Source organism: Scomber japonicus, chromosome 14 (assembly GCF_027409825.1).
Source record: "Scomber japonicus isolate fScoJap1 chromosome 14, fScoJap1.pri, whole genome shotgun sequence".
NCBI classification, from domain to species: Eukaryota; Metazoa; Chordata; class Actinopteri; order Scombriformes; family Scombridae; genus Scomber; species Scomber japonicus.
In genome coordinates, this window is record NC_070591.1 from 28,066,848 (window position 1) to 28,089,335 (window position 22,488).

At 41.2% G+C, this 22,488-nt stretch overlaps 1 protein-coding gene across 2 annotated transcripts in view; it reads left to right on the forward strand.

The window, feature by feature from the left end:
* The window catches only part of sertad2b (SERTA domain containing 2b), a 38,434-nt gene extending 19,463 nt beyond the window's left edge, over window positions 1–18,971 (forward strand). The window contains exons 1-2 of one of the 2 annotated variants that reach the window (XM_053333701.1): window positions 5,478–5,584; window positions 16,362–18,971. In XM_053333701.1, coding sequence (XP_053189676.1) covers window positions 16,366–17,655 — 1,290 coding nt within the window. In that variant the 5' untranslated portion in view covers window positions 5,478–5,584; window positions 16,362–16,365 and the 3' untranslated portion in view covers window positions 17,656–18,971. Of the gene's footprint in view, window positions 1–5,477; window positions 5,585–16,361 lie in introns of those variants that run through there. The other variant, XM_053333700.1, reaches the window with a different exon arrangement.
* Window positions 18,972–22,488: the final 3,517 nt, after the last annotated feature.

A 22,488-nucleotide genomic window follows, 5' to 3' on the forward strand; every position in this document is an offset into this window, starting at 1 on the left:
GGCTTCATGCTGCTGTAGATTCTGCTGATTATGTTACATTTCAAAGTGCATGCTTGGAAATAATCATTTCTTTGTTGTCTGATTGCACAAACTGTTGCTTTTTTTAGTTGTGGCAGTGAAATGAAGTCTCTGAATCCAACTTAAATGAAATGAAAGAACAGAATGAGCGGAAAATGCTGGAAAAGAAAGATTGAGGCAGATGCAAGGATGAGGCAACAGCAACAAAACAAAACAAAAGACAAGAAAGAAAAAGGAACAGGCAGATTTTACACACACACACACACACAGAAGGAAATAAAAGAAGAGTGAGGGAGAAATAAAGACAGATAGATAGAGAGAGGGAGGGAGGGATGTTGTGGGTGCAGCTCTCCAGTTGGTGTTGCTATGGCCCTGCCCTCACTGCTCACTGAGCCATTTCCTGTTTTTGACCTGAAATCTTTATTTAGAGCCATTCCTCCTCGCTGCTCGGCATTCATGACTCAACTCAGAGTCCAGAGAGATGAACACAGGACTAAAATCAGATCTCCATTCACCACTGAACCTACATATGCACGCATGTATAGAACTAACCCCTGCTAACCTGTCTGTTACTCCAGCCTTACTCTCGCTGAAGCTTCATTCAGGTTCAACTGCGTGCGTGAATATTTGATACCAAGGGATTGAGACTCTGTGTTGTCAAGAATGACAGAATACTCCTGTTTTTTATTATTTGAGCACCAGTTTCCATTGGCTCTGTTGCCTATTGAGTCATTTTCAGCCTTTTATTTAAACAGGCCTGATTACAGCATTTTATAAAATGCCATAATTTCACTGCAAATTATTTTTTCCCCGAAGGAATCGCAGAGCATAGCAGATTCACTTCGAGGACTGAAATATATCTGTCGGAAGTTTCGGCTTTGAGTTCAATTTTGGTGTACAAATTGGCGCCCCTTGAACACTGGCAAACCCGTCTTGACATTGCTGAGCTCTGAGGGAGTCGGGGAGTCACAAATGGATTACTGATCTATCGTAGCTTCTTAGCCGTGTTGCATCATCTGATTTTATTTGAACCCTCTTCTTACGGAGTAGAAAGTGTTCCACCTAACAGGAACATTTTGCAGACACTTATGAGCTAGGAGCCGTGGTCCTAACATCTCTTTCGAATAAACTTTTCGGAACTTATTATTCCGTTAGCCACCAAGCTAACGAACTTGCAGACCTTCCCCCCCCATCTTTAATAAAACTGTTAATTGAAGGAAATGGTGTACAGTCATGAGATTAAAATGCCAGGAAGGAGTAAATATACAATATAGAATGTCAGCATGAAGTAGTTAAATAGAGAGACGTTGTGAGTGACTAGCATTAGCATGCTCTAGCTAACCAGCCAGCGCTGTGAGTAATCATCACCTAACCGCAAGAACCAAATATTTCATAAAGACTTGTGGATACATTTCAGCGTGCCTCTTTCTGGTGTGACAAGGAGAGTTTTAGCGGACCATAACGTCCAAAAGGTTGTTTGTCCAACAGTTTAGTTGTGTAAACCCTGGAGTAGATGGAAATATGTGTGACGGCAAGTTGATCAAAGCCCGCCTGGAGAATAGGCAGCTTGTCTGTACACATAGGAAGACTCGTATTGTTTGTTTGAGCGTATCAGTGCACAACTGGGTGAGTGTGCAGCAGGGGGCATCAAGGGGCACAAACGGTCCGAAATGCCCGTTTTCCTCCCCAGGATGCTCCATTGGTGTTTTTGTCTGCACTGATAGACTCTGCTGGGTTTTGTTTCAGTTTACCGGACATCACCCTGCCATCTGCTGCTTCACCAACCAGCCAAACGGCACCATCAATCCAGTGGACACTTCTGTGACCACTCACTGTTCTTCTCTTAGTAAAAGGGTGAATTAATGATTCAAGTTTTCACTATGTCGCTGAACACCAGTACTGAATTACCAAAACTATAAACACTAATAAGAGGCATAAGACTATTATAAAAGCACTGGTGAGAGTTACAGCTCTGAACATGAACATAAGTTTGACTTTACTGTTTAAAAATGCCTGTTTATGTTGTTCATGTTTAATTATCTAGTCTTATATAGAGTTAGAAAAAAAAGAGCTAAAATGTTACATTTTTTACCGATTGCATACACACTGAGAGTGAATGCTTAGACAGAAGCATCATAACCTTAACTTTTCTAACCGTGCCTTAAACAAACACATATTCTGCTTTGAACTTTGTTTGCAATTCTGCAACACACTTCTTGCTAAAACTACACACTGTTTCTTACATAAGACACTTCATTCAAGAATGAAATCTCTTGTAATCGTTGGGAAAACAGTTCTATTCAAAATGCAACTACTACACTAATTGAACGCCAATCAGTCAGAGCCTTAGCACTACAAATAGACGTCAGGTAAGCTCACCTCTTTTGTGAGGACTTTGCAAACATGGAGACAGTGAAAGTGAGAGGAAGAGGGAGAAGTGGAAGGAGGACGAGGAACAGAACAAAGAAGAGGATTGTTTAATAGACGAATACATATTTCTGATGACATTAAGGCCTCTTTGGTGGACCATGTCATATCATGGCCTGATGATAAGGGAGACTGGGCAGAGAGTCCAGTCTAACCTCAGTCACTACATGGCAGAATCCATAATCTGGACATTTGGACTGCAGAACAGGTATGTCTTCAGCTTTCTACACTAGACCGTACCTGTATAGTTGTTGCACATCATCCTGCATCACAGTACAATACAACATAGACCTACAGTATTAGATCTATACTCCTCATTGAACAAACAGTAGTTATAGTGGTATGAAGTATATGTTTTATGTACAGTATGATAGTACAGCATGTCAAAAAAAAACCTAACCAATCATGTTCTTGCATTTTCTACAGAACTGCCAGACGACCTCCTGAGCTGCAACATCTGTTCACCCATGAACAGGAATGGACCATCGTCAATATAGTGTTGGCAAACAATGCCGTCCACGTACCTCAACTATTAGAACACATCATTGCAGATCACAAAACATTCCATAACAGCAGAGTGTCAGTATATCGACAGTCTGCTACGTCAAAGTAGCTGTAGAGGTTTCATTTGAGAGAGAACAGCATTAGAGTCAAAGACCTTTGCTATGACTGTGTGCAAGTCAGTATCTCTATACTGTACTGTAACACAGTAATGGCAGTAGACTGTGTCCTATTGGCACTCCATACATACATATAGACAAAGCAGTATGTGACCTAGGCAGGTGCAGGTGTCCATCCTGAACCCCCTCCCCTTATGAGACGATGTAGACATTGTAGTCCTTTGTTTTTAGTTACACCATATTCACAGTACAGTGTGTGCATTTGCTATTAGAGATGCAGCTGCACGGCCTCGTGAGTTCATTTTCATCGATGAAGCCGGATTCAATCTAGTTAAAACCAGGCAGGGCCGAAATGTTATGGGACAAAGAACCGTTGTGAATGGTTGGGCAGGGTTATGTGCTGCCATTAGTCTGCAAGGAGTTCTGCATCACCATGCCATCCTAGGTCCCCATAATACTGCACACATAATCACATTTGTGGATGCCCTAAATAATGCAGTTGTACCGGAATGGACCAGAGCAACCCAGGTTTGATGTTATCTGGAATCATGTTAGTATCCACCAGGCCGCTCTGGTCCAGGACTGGTTTACCTACCAGAATAACTTAGATATATACTTCACGGAATTCTTTTTGGCTTGACGTTGGAAAATGTACGACCGCCAACCACATGCCCACCTGGGCCTTCTACAAGCAATGGAAGAGGCTTGTAGAAACACTGAGTTAGGGGTCAGTGCAGGGTTTCATACTACATACAAGGTGGTATTTTCTTTGCTGCCTAGCCAGGAATGACATTGCTTTTGATGTGGATGAAGCCATATCATTACAGAAGACAGGAGCTGTAAACCATCCGTCACCATCCTTTACAGCAACTCGCAATACTATTTTTTTGTTTACCATTGCACTGTAATTGAACCTGAATTATTTTGTGTCCATGAGTTTACAGTAACATATTGTATTGATTACTACACTGTAATTCTACTATTCTTTGTTTTTTTGTTGCAATGTTAAAGAATGGCAAAGACTTTCTATTTTTGTGTTGACTGAAATGTGAGTGCTGGAACAATCCTGCACAGAAGCCTGTATGAGAAAATTAAAAAGGTATACAAAGTACTAGAGACAGCAGTGTTTTGTGTGTAAATGACAAAAGTGTGTTGTTGCTGCTTGAAAGAGTAATTGTGATTCATGTTTGTATCATTTAGTTGCAAAAATGGCATTTTGTAAAAAATGATAGTTGGGTTTTGATTGCAGATTCAATTTTGACACAGAAGTCAGATGTTTAGTCTACCTCCAAATGTTGTGTCTTATTTGGCTTGTGTGTAGAGTTGTGACACAATGAGCCAAATTCCGCAACAAGTGTGTAAGCAATCGCAAAAAAACTAACAGAACATGCTGTGTGTGTGTCTGTGCGTGTGTGCGCGCGTGCGTGTGTGTGTGTGTATGTGTGTGGGGGCGGAGTAAAGCTATCGACGTCACCTCTCCGGGCAGCTGCTCGGTTTCAGTTTCTCCTGCTGCCTTCACGTGCTCCTCGTAAACCTGCTGGCCATTACAAAATGGATTCTGTCACGGTTCCTAATCGCGTTGCTCTTTCATTAATAAGCATATGAAAACAAAAGGAAAATAGTGACTACTTCATGCATGCAATAGGTGTTATAAGTAAGAAAAAAAGCTTTAGTGTACCTGTGGAATATAAATAAATTCAATGCTAAAGTCTGCAGCTGTTGCCTTCAGGTCCCACAGACTTCAGAGGAATGCATCTACACAAGATGGTTTCACACAAAAAAAGTTCAACACAGACTGGAACTTAAAACATGAAGGCTAATTGATTGATTAGTTGGTTGACTAACTGGACTTGGAACATAAAATAATTTACACTTCAGTTGGCAGTCGTGTTTGTCTAAAGAGACTTACTTTAAGTGCATTCAAACTCAAAAAGGGAGAAGAGGTAAATGTCACCAAAAACTGGAAGTGCGGCTCTCCCAAGTAACTAACAAAGTGCTGCTTATGCCCTTTTTAAATAAATGAGACTGAACGGCGCATTTTTGGCTAAAGGCTATTCTCTACTACGTTTAATTCCTCTCCGTCACCAAAATGTTACATCTTAGTGAGCCCTCAGATATTTATATTTAGGATTTACCAGGTAACATACATTCGTCCGTTTATATATTACACAGTCATTATAATTCAACCTGGTTATTACAAACCAAAATTGACATATTTCCGTCCTATTTTCTGTGTGACCTCTTTCCGCCTGAAGTCACAGTTAACCGCGGGACTTTGACCTGGCAGCGCGGACTCGGCAGGCCTCGTCTGTCTGACTGCGTGCTGCGGCTCGTGAAGGCAGCAGCTCCAGTGAGCGGAGCGCAGGCAGTTTCTCCTCCTATCAGCGCCATTGTGAGACTGAGTCTCCGGGAGCGAGGACGGCTTGTGTTTTTCATAGCCGACAGGACTGTTTAAATCCCCTCCTCCTCCTCCCTTCTCATCCATGTTCCTCTTTCAAACTCCGGTGGACCTGGACACGGTAAGACACCGTTTATATTTATTTAATTTTTAAAGAAGCTGAAAAAAAAATAGTCCGGCGCGGCAGTGTGTGTGTGTTACCTGTAATGAGTGATAGACACGGTGAAGGCTGCTGTTTTCAGTAGTGCTGTGTGTGGGTTAGAGGAGGTCTTGTTGGGGAAAGTTTTCTTATTAAACGGATACTATCTGATAATAACCGACCCCCACTATCTCTGCCTGACAAAAACTCATCACAGTTTCCACTTTCTAGTTCATTACTGCTGAGAAACGTCTGTCTGATAAACTTTTTTATTTCACCCGAAACACATCGACTGCTTCTCAAAAATACTCCCAGTCGTCGGCACACACAGCTATATTCAAAAAAACTCCACTTTTCTATTCTAAAATATCTAAAAGTAACGTCTAAAATGATTCAAAACGACCAAGATACGTGCAAATAATCGTGCAAAAGTCTAATATGTAAACATCATTCATTTAAAATGTATCTAAAGACAGCTCTAGTGTCATTTTTGAAGTGTACATACTGGAAGACATATTGTCAACAGTGTGTAAGATGCATTCACAAGCACTCGTGCTGTGTGTGTGATTTCATTTTCGTTGACCTTCTGTGTGGAAGATCGCTTGTGTTCCACCTGTAAAACTGCTGTGAAGACGGTGAAGTGGTGTTTCTGCAGTGTATGTGAAGTGATTTGGTCTCCAGTGTGGGACCGTCTCAGTCAGCTCAGTGAGGCTGTTGTGGTGAGTCTGAGGGGCCCCTCTTGTTTCGTAACACCCACAACACACCACAGCACAGCACAGTCAGCCTTTACAATGACAGCAGCTTCTTCTCCTACTCCTGTGGGCTCCTCTCACCCTGTGACCTATGAGCTTGCACCTATGTCACATCACAGGTGTCTCTCTTTTCTCAGAAGTGAGTAGGGGGAGACTCAAGACGACCATGAAGACCACATAGCCGTGTCTGACGAAGAGCTGAACCCTCTGTGTTAGGAGGTAGACAGGTGTGATGCAGAGTTATACAACTGGCAGTGCTGTGGATGACCAGATAACCACAGCGAGGAGAGGAGAAGCTGTGATTGTGTCTCATTGGGGGAACCCCCCTGGGAGATCCCCACAGTCCAAATTGAAAAATATTGATTTTAAATTCTAGTGGAACATTTCCAGCTAAAATATCAACAGTTTACAGCTGAGATTATGTCAACAAAATGCTCCAATCCGCTCCCTGAGCTTCATTTAGCAGCCAGTTTTCCCTCCAAATCCCTTAAATTTCCTCCTAGCTTCACTGCTGGTATGCTGAGCTTGGAGGAAATGTTCCAATTTAGGAGCAGTGTATATTTAACACATATCCTCACACAGGCTAGTTTAATAGAAGCATATAGGAAGCAATAAGAGAGGTGACAGCTGCAGGGGTTTTATTGTCAATTTCAAAGGCTTGAAATCAATGATATGCGAGTTGTGTTGCTCGAGCTGCACTGTGAGGAAGGGATGCAGGCTGCTCTATAATCTACACGTTAAGCAGCTGAGTTCCTATACGTAGTAATAGTCACAAGGCTTCCAGTGCAGCAAGCAAAGCTGGGTTCACCAGGATTATACTTAAGTAATAAGGGTGCTGCCGGCACAAAAAATGATGACACTAGCAGCACTGAAACACACTGCCGTAACAAGGTGAGCAATGTGGTAATAAGGGAGATACTGCTGTGATACCACGGGCTGCTGCAGTAATAAGGCAGATATATATACTGCAGTAATAAGGCGGGTACTACCACCACACACACCCAGTGACCAGGCGCGTCGACGCTGGAGGTTTCTCCAGTTTCTGAAGGCTCTGTCGCTCGGAAGTGTCAAGCTGTGCTTCCCCCCCCCCTACACACACACACACACCGAAGAGGCTCGGTGGAGGGAGTGCGGAGCGCTCGACGGCATGTAGACACGTCTACTGACCTAAATCTGCTCTCTTCTTCTGCCTTTTATTTATAGACTTAAGTGTGTGTGTGTGTGTACGTGTGCGTGTGTGTGTGTGTGTGAGAGAGAGAGAAAACAGAGAGAGAGAGAGAGAGAGAGAGAGAGAGTGTGTTTGTGTATGGATTCACTGCTGACCAAAAATCTGAGATGGACAGCCACCTTATTTTACATTATGTTTTACATAGATTCACACTTAGCCTACTTATGAGGACTCTCGGCGCCACTGAAAACCATCACAAAGTAGAAGCGGAGCCATTGATTGAAGCACCTGTCAGGTGTGCTTCCTGCTGCAGCTGTGATCACAGGTTGGATCATTGCTTGAACATGTGCACTAAGTTGCCAGTTCATTATTTACACCTAGCTAAACATTATGCAGTCTAACACAGCAACACTGAAATAAAGCATAAAAGTCCGGAAACCCAAAAATCTGCCTTTTTTAAAACATAATTTGCAAAGAAAAGCATCAATTAGTGACATTTGACTGTTCAATGTTGACACTTTTGCTGCGAAAATACCAAAAATAATAATTTATTAATCAAAATGCTTATTAATTATTGCACGATTTATTAACCAACTAATAGTTTCAGCTCTCAAGTGGTATCTGACTGTAGTTTTATCATGAAAAAAAGGGCTTGTCAAGTCAGTGACTGTGACCTTTGCACTCAGTCCTCGCTCCCTCACACTGCTGTAATGTTGATCATCTGAACCAGAGTGTGTGTGATCAGTCTCCAAACTTTCTGCATACACCTTATCAAGCTATTCAAATACTATACATACTGTAAATCAGCTGCAGAAAGCTGTTCAGTCAATGAATGAATGTTAATGCAGTTAATCATCCCTAAAACACACCCTCAGCTCACTTTTATTTTGAAAGAGATATCCACACCTTAGTCAGAATCGTCCAGACGTCACTCAAACACACACTCCTAGCCTGAGCTTCACACACCAGTATGTCTTCATTAATGGGACGCTGCATGTTGCGCAGTAGAAGCTGGGGGGGAAGGTGTTTTGTAACCGCGTCTGTCATTATGTAAGAAGATCGTAGTGAATTCCCAGTCTGATACCCAGCTGACCTGTGTCATGTGAGCGTTTATGATCACTACGAAGGAAAACACACACACGCACACAAGCACACGAGCATGAGTACGGACATTGTTACCAGTCGTGTGATTTGCTTATTTATTTTGCTTTCGACTGTCCTCTCACTATCTGTCTGTTGTTGTTGTTGTTGTTGTTGTTGTTGTGGTCGTGGTTCCACAGCAGCACCTCTCAACGTGTTTCGGCACATTTCAAACTGAAAGTGTTTGGGATCAACAGTGTGGGGTTTCAGGGTGTTGCTAACACTAATACTGATCTAACGCCAGGCTAGAATACAACTTGTAGTCATGACAACAGATTCAATTGACCATTATTCAACATCACTTGTGTGAGCTGTAACTTGATTATTCTGTCACTTCAGTGTTTCAGGTTTTGGAGAAAAGACACACCTTTTCCTGTTGGAGGGAATCTTTTTGTCTTTTTTTAAATACTTTATTTATTGTCATCATATGAGTTTATGCATCATGCACATGTAATGTAAGCTACATAGTGATGACAACATCATTTGTCAACATAAGTCATGTGATTAGGTGTGTCAGTCAGTGATACATAATAACAATTCTCTAGTAAATCAATAATAATATATCTCCAGTACAGATTTAAATGATTACAGTATATTATAGTCATTTTAAATGCATATAGAATTCATGGAAAAATTAAAAAAATATATAAATAATAATAAAAGGTAGAAATAATAAAAATAAAATAATAAAGTAAAAGCTGCTAAAGATATTAATAAATACAAGTTTTAAATTATTAAAAAGTAAAGAATAATAAAATGAAAACATTAAAATATTAAAATAATTACATAATTTAAAGATAATATATAATAAATAATAGTGTTAATAAAATGAACAAATATTAATAAAATAAAATAATATTTTAAAAAATCTACTTTGATTTAATTTAATATTTAAAAGTGTGCTTGTTGTATGCCATAGGTCTATAGGTTTTTCAAGGTTTCCACTTACCTCAAAAGAGCAGCAAGCAAGAACCCTAACCCTTTCAGAATAAAATACAAAAATAAAGGAAGAAGAGACAAAACAAAATAACCCCCCCCCCCCCACACACACACGCACAAAAACATACAGGGCCTTATTCAAAGAAAGCCACATACGGTGTCCACTGTCCCGTGCAACAGAGCAAGTTTTAGATTTCAGGGGGGAAATATTTGGAGAGGTTTTCTCCATCACGATCGTCATGAATACGAGGCGTGATGGTGCAAGAGATCGTAAAGCTGTAGTAAAACTGTATTATAGTAGTAGATGTAGCTGCGGCCGCGTGTGATATAGCAGTAGTAGCAGCAGGAGAAACAGTAGTAGTAGTTGTAGCTATCGTCATGCTGTAACCGTATCTTAAGTTGTGTGCGTGTGCGTGTGTGTGTGTGTGTGTATGTGGAAACTGCTGCTATTGAGCGTAGCAGGGTCTGGTCAGGCGAGCACTACAACGCACTATCTCTTCCTCTGGGTTTTGTCTGGAATGTGTTTACTAGTTCGACATTGTGTGTGTGCGTGCGTGCGTGCGTGTGTGTGTGAGTTGGACAGTGTCGTCCTCGTGCAGAGCTGGATGCATTATAGCGAGGAGGAACCAAACTGCATACTGTAACGATATGTCAGAGTATGCATAGCACAGCTCTACCTGCAGCAGTGTAGCACGTGTGTGTGTGTGTGCGTGTGTGTGTGCATGTGTGTGTGTGTGTGTCCATACTTTGTGCATCCAGAGAACCTGAAATAGCCCTAGATGTGGAGGTGAAGGGGGGAGGGGTGGATGTGCAGCTCAGGCATGGAAACCAGCATATCCGGTTACAGGATCATAATATCACTGCAGAGTCCATCCACTATAGTGCTGCACTACCGCACAACACACACACACACACACACACACACACACACACACACACACACACACACACACACACACACACACACACTTGTCTTGCATGGTCTATGCACTGATGTATGTTTGCAGGCACACATACATCTCTCTCATGCATACACACACTTGACATCACTATTTTTTTTATCTTCTGCAGCTTCATTATAAAATTAGATTTGTACTTTTCATTTATTCATATGTTGCTGCCCGGTTTATGTCGGGTCCACTCGCCTCAACTTTTCACATAATAATATCATAACACACACTTAGACACAAGCAGAAAACAGGAGAGGGAAGCTGCAACAAAAGATTATTTTCATCATTGATCATTTTTTACAATTAATTTGTTATTTTGGTTTAAAAATATCAATTTCCAAATGTTCAAATGTCTTGTTTTGTCTGACCAGTAATGTAAATACAAAGTTAGAATGGAGGATGTTCAATTTAGGATCACATAAAACAAAAAGCAGCAAATTCTTACAGTTATGAAGCTACAAATAGGTCATTTTCAAGATGACTGTAATAATCATCATCTACATTTGGTCTGTCACAATAATGACGTTATCAACTTATCGTACAATAGCTTACCTAACCCTTACCCTTGATCATTTTTTTGACCTCAATATTGCCACACTTCACATTATTATTCATGTCACATTGGCTAAGCAAGTAGTGTCCTCCATTCCTCACTGTGTACGTCCTGAGTGGAGACTGTAGAAGAATTAAAGGTAAATAACTCTGTCCCCAACCATAATGACAGTGTGTCTTTACATAAGTGTACCCCCCCCCCCATTACATTATACTGCTATTATATTATCAATATATCAGTGGTATAAAATGATCTTCAAACGCCTATATCTATGGTGACAGGTGTAATTTAAACAGTTTCAGATTGTATTTAGTGATATAGTTCCAGTGACTTGTATTAATATGTGATGGGGTGCAGGTAGAGTTAGTTACCTCTAATAGGATAGATATGATGTATTATGTGTTTGATGGACACATGTTGGACTTATGGAGACAGTGAAGCTGACTGTAGTGTAATATATCCATACAGTATGAGTCTACTGCTGCTGTAAATATTATCACAAGCACTAAATACTTTGTGTCCAATTGAATAATGAATGCATAATGAATGAGCTTTAGTTTCCAACTATCAGATTGACCTTTATAACTGCGGATTGGTTAACCCCCCTGTCATTTACTAGTCACCTCTTTATCTCCGGTGCTTCTGCTTATATCAACCTCATGGAAAAGCGTACTTGTGAGACAGTTTGCAGCGACGCGTTAAGTCACAGTGACCTTGAATGAATGAATGAAGAGACCGCGGCTCCATTTTGGATTGCAGTGCCTCCTCTACCGCCGCCACCGCCAACGCCGTCATGCGTTTATCTACTCATTTATGATCTGTTGTATTCATATCTAGAAATGGCTCATAAGGGGTGTGTAGGACTCCCTCCACCACCCCCTCCCTGGGCCTGTGAACTTTGACAGTCAGCGGAGAGGGGGAGAAGGGAGGGTGGGGGGGGGATTGGTGAAATAAAAAGATGGAAAAAGACATAAAAAAAGAAAGAGTGAGTGAAGAAGAAGAGGTGGAGGAGGAGAAGGGAGAGGGGAAGAGGAGGATAATGAAGTGGAATGTAAAGGGGTGGGGCACCTCTGGTATGTCAGCCCTGCACTCTGTGTGTGTGTGTGTGTGTGTGTGTGTGTGTGTGTGTGTGTGTGTGTGTGTGTGTGTGTGTGTGTGTGTGTGTGTGTGTGTGTGTCTAAACACCCTGCCATGAGTCAGTGAGTCAGACATGCGCAGCTGCTTCGCCTCTCAATCACACACTCGCAAACTGCTTTGAAACTAACTCTGTTGCTCTCTCTCTCTCTCTCTCTCTCTCTCTCTCTCTCTCTCTCTCTCTCTCTCTCTCTCTCTCTCTCTTGATTCGCCATTTCCCCTCGCAGCTCAGTGAACCACTGCTGTCAGCGTAGAGACTGAAGTAGTCACAGACACCTGATGTTAAAATGAGTGGAGGATATGCAGCTGATTAGAAGAAAGTGTCAGTAATAGATTTAACTAGAATTGGAATGCTCCTGTAGCTCCAAACTGCAAAAACAGCAATAATCCTGATTATTCCTAAATAAAGTGAGCTCATGTTAAATGTGCAGCTGAAACACTGGGCTGAATGGCAGGTGAAGCATCCATTAGGAGCGCTAACTACTGCAGAGCTCATAAATGTGTCCTTTTGAGGGGAGTTTTTTTGTTTATTGACCCAATTAACTAATCAATCAATGTGTTTGTGACAGCTTGTGCTTTTTTTTAAACCAGAAAGGTTTAATTGGAGCAGGTTACCTGTACAGGTACATGTTTCAGAGGAAAGAAGTTATTAAACAGTGACTCTTCTGAGGACAGTTAGATTTTATGTCTGTTAAAGAATGCCAGGATCAGACTACACAATATTTTTGTCACATTAGGCAATCATAGAGCCAGAAAATCTGGCCACTTCCTGCAATATTACACATACCTGTCCCTCTCTCCCCATCGGTACTGGTATTAAATGATCTCTCTTCATTTACAAAAAGCTCAACAGTGTGTGTTTTTGGCCAGTCTGACAGCTGCTAAGAAGATGGTAAACTGCATTTCAGTACCATTCACAGTATTGTTTATCACTTTATGTTCTCTATTGCAGATATGTACGTATGTATGTATGTGTTCACACAAGTAAATATGTGTGCAAACTAACCTTTTTTAGGTTAAGGTGTGTGTGGGCTGAGTGTAGGTGCATGTTTGTATAGACATATGTGTGTGTCCCTGGGTGGTGTGGTGGGGTCTGGGGGTCCGGGGCCGCTTTCCCATTCAGGTGGGTGGGGGTGCCGTTTTGCATTTTTAGAAATTATATAACAAAATGATGCTTGAGTTACAACGCAGTAAAAAAGAACAACAACAACATCAACAATGAAAAAAAAAACAGGACAAGAAACAGAACAAAAACGGGAACTAATACCAGTTCATCAGATATAGCCGTTAAGTAGATTAATAGTTAAGTAGACTAATAGTTTTAGGTCAGAGGATATATTATACCCTTATACATACTGTGGACAGTTACCATATACATGTAGCCATATGGCACTGACAAAATTGAGTCACAATTGGATTGAATTCAAATAATCTGATCCTCAGATAAACAAAATCATTTAGAGATTAGTATAGATTATATTCTATACTGAGTTTATATATTGGGTTTGTATCAATATTTAACAGCAAATCTGTTTTTTTAACGTAAATGCATACAGTAACAAAAACAAATATTTTTGCCTAATAGATAATAATTCATCTGAACTCTCTGGTGGCTGTGACTTTAAATATGTCTTAAATATATCTGCTATGCTAAGCTAATATTGGCTAATATATTGGCGTAGCTCTAATAACAAGATGATAATTACTGAAGTTACTTGTTGTAGCTGCTCATGCTAACTACAGACTTCTAGTTTCTCATAAATGCTAACAGCGTTTATAGTACTGGCTAGTTTTTGCTTTAATTTAGATAAATGCACCAACTGGATGTCTCGTTAAAGGAATAGTTCAACATTTTGGCTGGTTGGCTGTCTTGCTAAAAGTTAAATGACAATATTGACACAACTGTTGTTTACATGATTAGCTTACCTTGGCATAAGGACTGGAAACAGCTAACCTAGCTCTGTTCAAAGTTAAAGAATATGCTTACTAACACATGTTGTAACATGAGGGAAACATGAGTATTGAAGGTGTTACACAGATTGTTGAAACCCTCTCAGGCACATTTGTTATTAGTTTGGATCTAAATTAAATTGACTGGGCTACACAAATCAGTCGCTCCAGTGCTTTTTACATAATATTCATGTAGAGCTGCACATGCACAGAGCTTCTCCAGGTTCAGAGTCTTGCTCAAAGGCACCTCGGCAGTAGTAGTAGTTTTAGAGGAAGGCGTGGAGAACAGCGCTCATTACCCTCCCACTTTTTTTTTACAAGACTAATCACAATCTCTCACCTCCTCCTCCTCCTCTTCCTCCTCTTCCTTCCTGCCCCCCCCCAGCAACCCCCCAAACCCACCCCCTGCTTCCCTCCTCCTCTTCCTCCTCCCCCCCTCCCCACCATCCCATTCTTTGTCATCTCTTTGGGTGAATTCCCAGCTGACTCTGTTTGTCATGGCAACCAACCAGTCGTGGTGACTGGGCCTGCAGCTCACACTTCCTGTGTGTGTGTGTGTGTGTGTGTATGTGTGTGTGTGTGTGTGTGTGAGGAGACGCATGCGCAGTGTACACTGTGTGTGTGTGTGTGTGTGTGTGTGTGTGTGTGTGTGTGTGTGTGTGTGTGTGTGTGTGTGTAGACAGAGACTGGCTGCATGAGCCTGTCAGCCTGGATCAGACTCAAACACACTGCAGCTATGCCTGTTTTCTTTCTTTCTTTCTCTTTTTCTCTCTTTCTTCCTTTTTTCTTTCTTTCTCTCCCTCTTTCTTTCTTGTCTTCCTTAATTTTTTTCTTTTTTTCTTCCACTCTGTAGTAGCAGTGACATTATCAGATAGTTTAATTAGACCAATCTTGTAAACTGTTGGAATATCTTTTTTTAGCTACTGTAGCTTCGTCATTGTGCATTTTTTCTCTCTCTCCCTCTCTCCTCTTCCACTGTATATCCCCCCCCACACCCCCCACTCACACACCGTGCCCCACCCCCCCACTAAGTAACTCAATGTGCTATTCTAATATGGCAGGAGGAGGGTGGAAGAGGGGGGGTTTGGCTTTAAATCTGGCCTATGATCCTGTGGTACAGCAGGGAACGCTGCTATTACATAACTGTGTGTGTGTGTGTGTATGTGTGTGTGTGTGTGCGCGCGCTGGGCTACAGTATGCAGCGGCAGTACGAGGCTCCCATTGCAGCTGCTCTCAGTTTCAATGTATGTTTTTTTTAAAATCCCCTGTTGCAGTAAGCTTGTTGCTTTTAAGCAGCTTCTTGAATTACCGCTTTTAAGCTTCTGGGTTTCAGCCTGAAAACTTCACTGCTGAATATGACGGCTGCTTCGGTGAGCTGAGATGTGGTTTCGACAGTCATAATCATATTCTACCACTGGACTTAAATCAACATATGAAAAACCCCCAAAAAACAGATGTGAAATTATTTGGAATATCAGAATTATTTGAGGTGTATTCCAGGCAGGAAGGAAGAACAGTTTTTGTCACGGAAGTGCTTTGAATTGGTTTCGGAAAGCCATTAAAAACGCCAACGGGGGAAATCCTGTCTTTAAAACAGGGTTAGTTATTAAGAAAGATTTGTTTATTAATATCTTACCCAAATTGTGCTTATTTGAATGTCTATCTTCTACTCAAGATAAACACCTCTTGATCAAAAGGGACTGGTCCAAAAGGGTATGCTACCTTGAGAATTCAATGTTAAGGGATGTGATTGTTGCCAAAACCAGGACTATATTATTCATTTTGGTTGAAAGATGAAACGATTAGTCCATGAATTCATAATGTTAACAAGAAAATTGATCAGCAACATCTTTACAATTGATTCATCATTTTTGATTGGTTGTCTCTTATGGTGGTCAACCGAAAGTCTTTGGATTTGGACCACAATGGACCAAACAAGCGATTTAAATATGTCACTTTTGGCTCTGGTAAATTGTGAGGGGTATTTATCAATATTTTATGACATTTATAGACAAAACAATTCATCCAGTAATTGAAAAAATAGTTGTCAGGTTAATCAACAATGTACAGTTGTGGTCATTGTTCTGTCCTAGATGACATACTTCGATAGGTTACGGATTTCTACAATGAGCATCAAGTGAACTCCTGTCCTGTCTCTGGTTTTGTCTTCCAGATATATGTTTGGTAAAGGTGCGAAGCGGAAGCTGGACGAGGATGAAGAGGGGCTGGAAGGCAAAACGATGGAGGCGTCGGTGGCGGGAGGGGGACTAGGCCTCTGTCCGGAAGGCCTTTCCAAGGTATCGTACACCCTTCAGCGGCAGACCATCTTCAACATCTCCCTGATGAAGCTGTACAGCCAGCGGCCGCTTGGTGAGCCCAGCCTGGAGCGCCGAGTCCTCATCAACAACATGCTGCGACGCATCCAGGACGAACTCAAGCAAGAAGGCTCCCTCCGGCCGCTGCTCCTGCCGCCCTCGCCGCCGCCCGACGACCCCATGGATGAGGGCTACCGCGAGGCGCCTTCCTTCGGTGTTTTGTCAGCGGCGGCGTCGGCTCAGGGGCCCCAACCTTCTGCGCTGCTGATGCCGGTGATCGTTCCGCCGCCTTCACCCCACCCGTCGGTGCCTCCCACCTGCCAGACATCCCACGCCTGTCCCGATCGTGTGGAGGCCTGCCCCGCCCCTCTGGAAGCCTGCCTCACTCCAGCCTCCTTACTGGAGGAGGACGGTGGAGATTCAGCCTTTTGCGCTCCGTCTCCACCCACTCCTCCTCTGTCGCCTCCTCCTGCGCAGCCTCCACCGTTGCCGTCGGCCCTTCTGAGCCAGGCGTCCCCCAGGGTCCCTGTGCCTGCCTCGTCCAATGACGGTTTCGCCTCCGCTCTGAGTGACATGGAGTTGGGTCCTCCCACAGCCATAACAAGGACAGCAGCAGCTAATACTACGACCGTGACTACCTCCCCAACTCCCATGCCACTCACCCAGCCCTCCCACTTAGCAGCCCTGTCCCCAGCACCGATGGGACCACCCAGAGACTTCAGAGCCGTGGGTGCTAAACCAGAGGCAGCTAGCGTCTTGCTAGCAGAAAGCCGCTGTGCCGAGCTTCGGCCGCTGGACACTCTGCCCACACTGCCCCCTGTAGGCCTAGTAGACATTTCCTCCTCTCCTTCCTCCTCTCCCTCCTCTTCCTCCCCCTCGGGGTTTCTCTCAGACTTGGCGCTGGACGATGTCCTGTTCGCCGACATCGACACGTCCATGTATGACTTTGACCCCTGTACGACAGCGGGGGCTGTCGGCATGACGGCGGGCGGTGGCCTCGCCAAACTGTCGCCGATGGTGACGGCGGACGACCTCCTCAAATCACTGGCGTCGCCGTACAGCGGCCCCGCCCCCCAGGTTTCAGCCAATCAGCCTTTCAAAATTGATCTGACAGAACTGGACCACATCATGGAGGTGTTGGTGGGTTCGTGACTAGCAGACACCACCTTTGAAACACAAAGACAGTTTAATACGGAGAACAGACTGGAATGAAAATTTGGGATGAATTTAGGGTTTTTCCTGGTTGTTCTTTTTATGTTTGTTTTTAAATAACTCTCTTTAAAGGTCGGTAATTGTAAGCATCGATGGTGATGTCAATTAGTACTACTATGACAACTACTACTACTACACAACACTGTGCATGCACTGTGCTCGCCTTTCCAAATATGGAAATGAAGTAACCGGGAAACAAAGACACACATATGTTTGTATTTCTATACTTGTGAGGACCTCCAATAACTACATTCATTCCCTAATTTAAACCTAATCCTAGTTCTAATCTTTAACACGGACCTAAGCCTTAACCCTGAAAAGTTACTGTAAATACAAAGAAATGAGGACCGGCAGATTGTCCTCATTCTGGAGGATCTTTGCAATCATTCTATCCTTGTGAGGACAGTTAGTCCTCACAGGTATAGAAATACAAGTAAGCACACACACACACACGCACACTCATACACTCACACACACACATTGGATTCATGGCTTTTAGCAGATGAGTGCCTTTCAAAATGACCACTTATTCAATTCCTGTTTTTACAGTATTTGTCTGTTTTTCTTTCTTTTTTTCCTAGATCTTTTCACTTTAACAGCCTAGAGAGGTCACTCCCTCAACATTTTTAATTTATTCTATTGTATTAAAAACTGTTATTAAGTGAGGTAATTTCTCATGATCAAATAATAATTATTTAATCTTTTATCTTATTACAGATGCTGTTTTATTTGAAAAGCGAGCATAATAAGTTTTTATGGAATACATTGTTTTACCAGTGTGCTACATATTAGCTTGGCTATATAATTACGCTTCGGCAATAGCTCTAAAAACACATAGTGGTTTGTTGAAGCCCTTTTGATAGAAGGAGGTGTCTGTTCTTGTACACATTATGTTTATGAATTCAGTTCAGGTTTTTATGTGTTTTTTCTTTACCTTTCTAATTGGCAGGCACGTAACTGTGTTGGATGCTATTTTACATAAGCCCGGTTGTATGGGCTAGTTATCATGCTTCAGTTTCAGCAGAATTCAAATGAGCTACACCCACAGGAACGTGTTTATATTGGAAGCAGCAGCAGCACCAACACAGATCTTAGTGGGATGGAGAACATCTGAAAAGTCCAACTTAAGCAGACTCCAAACACCACTCTCCACCACATGCTTTTTTTTTCTTTGAATGCTTAATTTGGCTTTACAGGACACAAAAGAAATGTCACAAATTGCAGCACCATTGGTACTCTGTAGGTTTCTTAGAATAGCGTAAATAAAAGGATATATTTTAGGAGAAATGCCTTATTTCGGGGAGTTTTGATCCAACAGATTTAGCAACATGAGTGGCAGACAAATTGCAGAGAATGTTTACCCGTGTTCAGGATAGAGGCTCTTACATGCCAAATCTCAGGGTTCTGCTCACCTCTGTACATTGTGCAGTACAGTTTTGAGGTTGACCCTAAAAACCGCTTGGATGTTTTAAACACATGCGATCGCCAGAGGGCTAAATCTGTCTCGTAAATAATTTGAATGTGAATTTCCAGCGAAGTAGGAAACCCAAACCAGGGTGTTAACCCGATACTGCAACCATGCAAAAAAAGACTCTGTTGTTTCAAAACACTGCTCTCTTGCACAGTCCACCTCGCATGAGTTTAGGCACAAAAAGACTAAATATGATGACTGAGTGCAGCATCCAAGATGGAGGGTCACATGAGGATACCTATCATCTTTATGATTTTCCCAGCAGACCACACACGCACACAGTTTTTTCATACAATGGGAAGCTCAGTTTACGAATGCTGTGTTTAAGCCTTTGTATGCTGATCTGTTCAAGTTAAATATATAGTCCAGTTTACATCTAATTCCCATTCAAATTTTTTATAATAATGAAGTTGATGTCACGTTTAATAATTCAACAATTGAAATACATTTCACAGATTTAGTTATTAACTATTGTGGATAATATGTATGGAGGATGGGTTTGCTATTAAAATGATTTTTAAAGAAAGATAATGTATGTAGTGTTTGAGGCTAAAACAGTCATTTATACATTATTAGACTACTGACCTTCATTTAGAGATTTAAAAAAAAATCATGAATCTGAGATAGAGTAACACATTGGCACCAGGATAGTTGCCTTTTGATAGTGACAAAGCCTGCAGAGGACACCCACATTAGTAAAGTAGTTACAGGACAACAGCATAGTCGCCTACACTTTTAGGAATCTGCAAGGATGCAAAAAAAAAGGCTTGTTTTGTACAAGTTGATACAACAAAACAAAAAGTTGTGAAATGTCTTTGCTTGCTGCAATACTCAGAAATATATTCATAAGCAATGAATAAGAAAAGCTTAGTCATCACTTTGCCTCTTGTAGACAGTAAAACAATATGATTTCAACTAATAGGCTGAAATGTTGAAGGGGAAATCCACCCTGGGATACTTCTACAATGGGTTTTTTTTATCACCAATGCATTGCAGGACTGACTATATGGTGATCAAAACATTATTAGAAGTGCAAAAATGCTTTTTAAGCCTCCACTGTTAGAGGCTCAAACCATAAACCTGATATTTAAAGTTGCATTCATTGTTTTTTGGCCACTTGGGGGCAGCAGAAAAAGTCGAAACTCAAATATCTGACATATTATTCATCCATTGAATTTATTTTGAGTTGTCATCTGCATATGTGGAGAACATAGGTCCTTTTAGCTCTGATTTGGTTTCCACCAAGTCTTAAAGGAGGTGTTTGGCTCGTTAGCTGCGAAAAACAGCTAAAAAGCTCGAGCTAAATGCAACCGCAGAGTTTGGTGTTTAACATCATTTTGGCTGTTTCTGATACAAACTCCATTGTAACTCATTATACATATCATCTACATTACTTCAATGGATTAGTAATATTTAAGGGTGGATTTTTCCTTCAAAAGTAGTTAAGAACCTAATTACACAGGAAACCCTAAACACAACAGTACTATGGTATGAAATGGCATGTTCATGGTATTTCTAGCAGAACTCCCAGCTGGTGGGACTCAGTAGTTGTTAATGGGACAGAATGTGTTATCTGTAATCCAGCGTGACTCATTTTTACCGTGTTAGCCAACAGCAGTGAGGCCGAGTAATGTTAAAACGTATTCCAAGGCAGATCATTGGCTCCCCAGCGTGCTTTTCACCTCATCTAGAGTGTGTTAATAAAAAACATTTGAACTGAATTCAAAGCAGAGTGTGAGCCGAACAGACGGCAGCACCAACTAATACTGTTTGTAGACGACTGCGTCATGTTTCTTTCACTATGTTTGAATTTTGGAGTGCTTATTTTTTGTCAATGAAGTTATTTATTCATATTGGGTTTTTTTTTTCTTTTCCGTGTAAATATATTTATTTTTGATGTGAAGTGAACATTTGGATTGTAAATGCGTGTACAGAATGTGTGGTAGGAATGTACTCTGCTCCAGATAGGAATGTATCTGAGTGTGGAATTATGGGTGGAAGCCATTTTTTTTACATACATAGGTAGTTATATTATCTTGTTTATCTGTTTGTTTGTTGCTTTGTTATTGATTTTTTTTGTGTGTGTGTGTGGGGGTGGCGGCCACAACTTTTTACATCTTTTGTACTCTTTTGTTCATCATTTTCCAGTTGAAGGCGAACAGTTCATGCAGCAATACTCAAAAAAACAAAACAAAACACGTCTCCAACCTTCAGATGTCAAGACTCCAAAGCCTGTCATAGACACTTCAATGCCAAAAGTAATGTACATAGTATGAACAACATTCGAGCTCCTGAGACTTTTTTCGATCAGTGTTTGTAATTGAATCTGCTTTAGCGCTGTCCGGGTGTGCTGCGGTTCCACTCGCCAGGAAAGAGTGACCGCAGTCCAGGCTGATTTCCTCTATGAAGGCTGTATTTTTCACAGACCTCAGAGCTGTGCCTTTTTCTATGCAATAGAATATACAAACACACAGAGAGAGAAATTATCAGCTGTATTGGGATCCAAATGTGGACTGTAGATAAAATATATGTATACATATATATATATATATGTATGTGTGTGTATATATATGTATATATATATGAGATAAATGGACTGCTGTCTATGAATTTGAAACAGTCTTACTTTTGTAGTTTTATATATATATATAAATATATATATACAATAAACTGTAAAAAGAGAACATGTCTCTTGTGGTTTCTCTGTGTACACTGTGTACTATCTTTCTTTTTTTGTGATACACATAAACACACTGACCTTCACATTTATTGATGGAACGTTTGACAAAAAAAATCCTAGCTCATGGTCCTTTCACTAGCTTTTTCTGGAGCTTTCAATCACTTCTCTGGTTTGAACACCAAGTAAACACCATGTACTGATGAAGACAGTTGAGTTGCAGTTGAAAGCTCTGACAAGTTATTTGAGCTGACCTTGATTTAAATCTAATTATACTACGTTTATAAGATGTCAATAAGTTTCATAAGATTATGATTTTGATTGATTGTTCTGAGCAAAGTGGTATAGGATAATCTTCATTTTTATTTGTGTTGGCATATTTGTTGACTCACTTTATCGTTCTGATGTTTCTTACTACATAGTATTAAGGTGGCATGTGTTTCATTTTCAAGAGCATAGATTCTCTGGAGGACAAACCATATTTTATATTTTAATGTTTCAGGGTTGGTCATGATATTTCCATCATATACAATACATAAAAAACATGATGGTACCCTCACCATAAACCACACACGTTAGCCATCATTCTTTAGAAAGAAGCCCTTTACTACAAACTTTATCAATT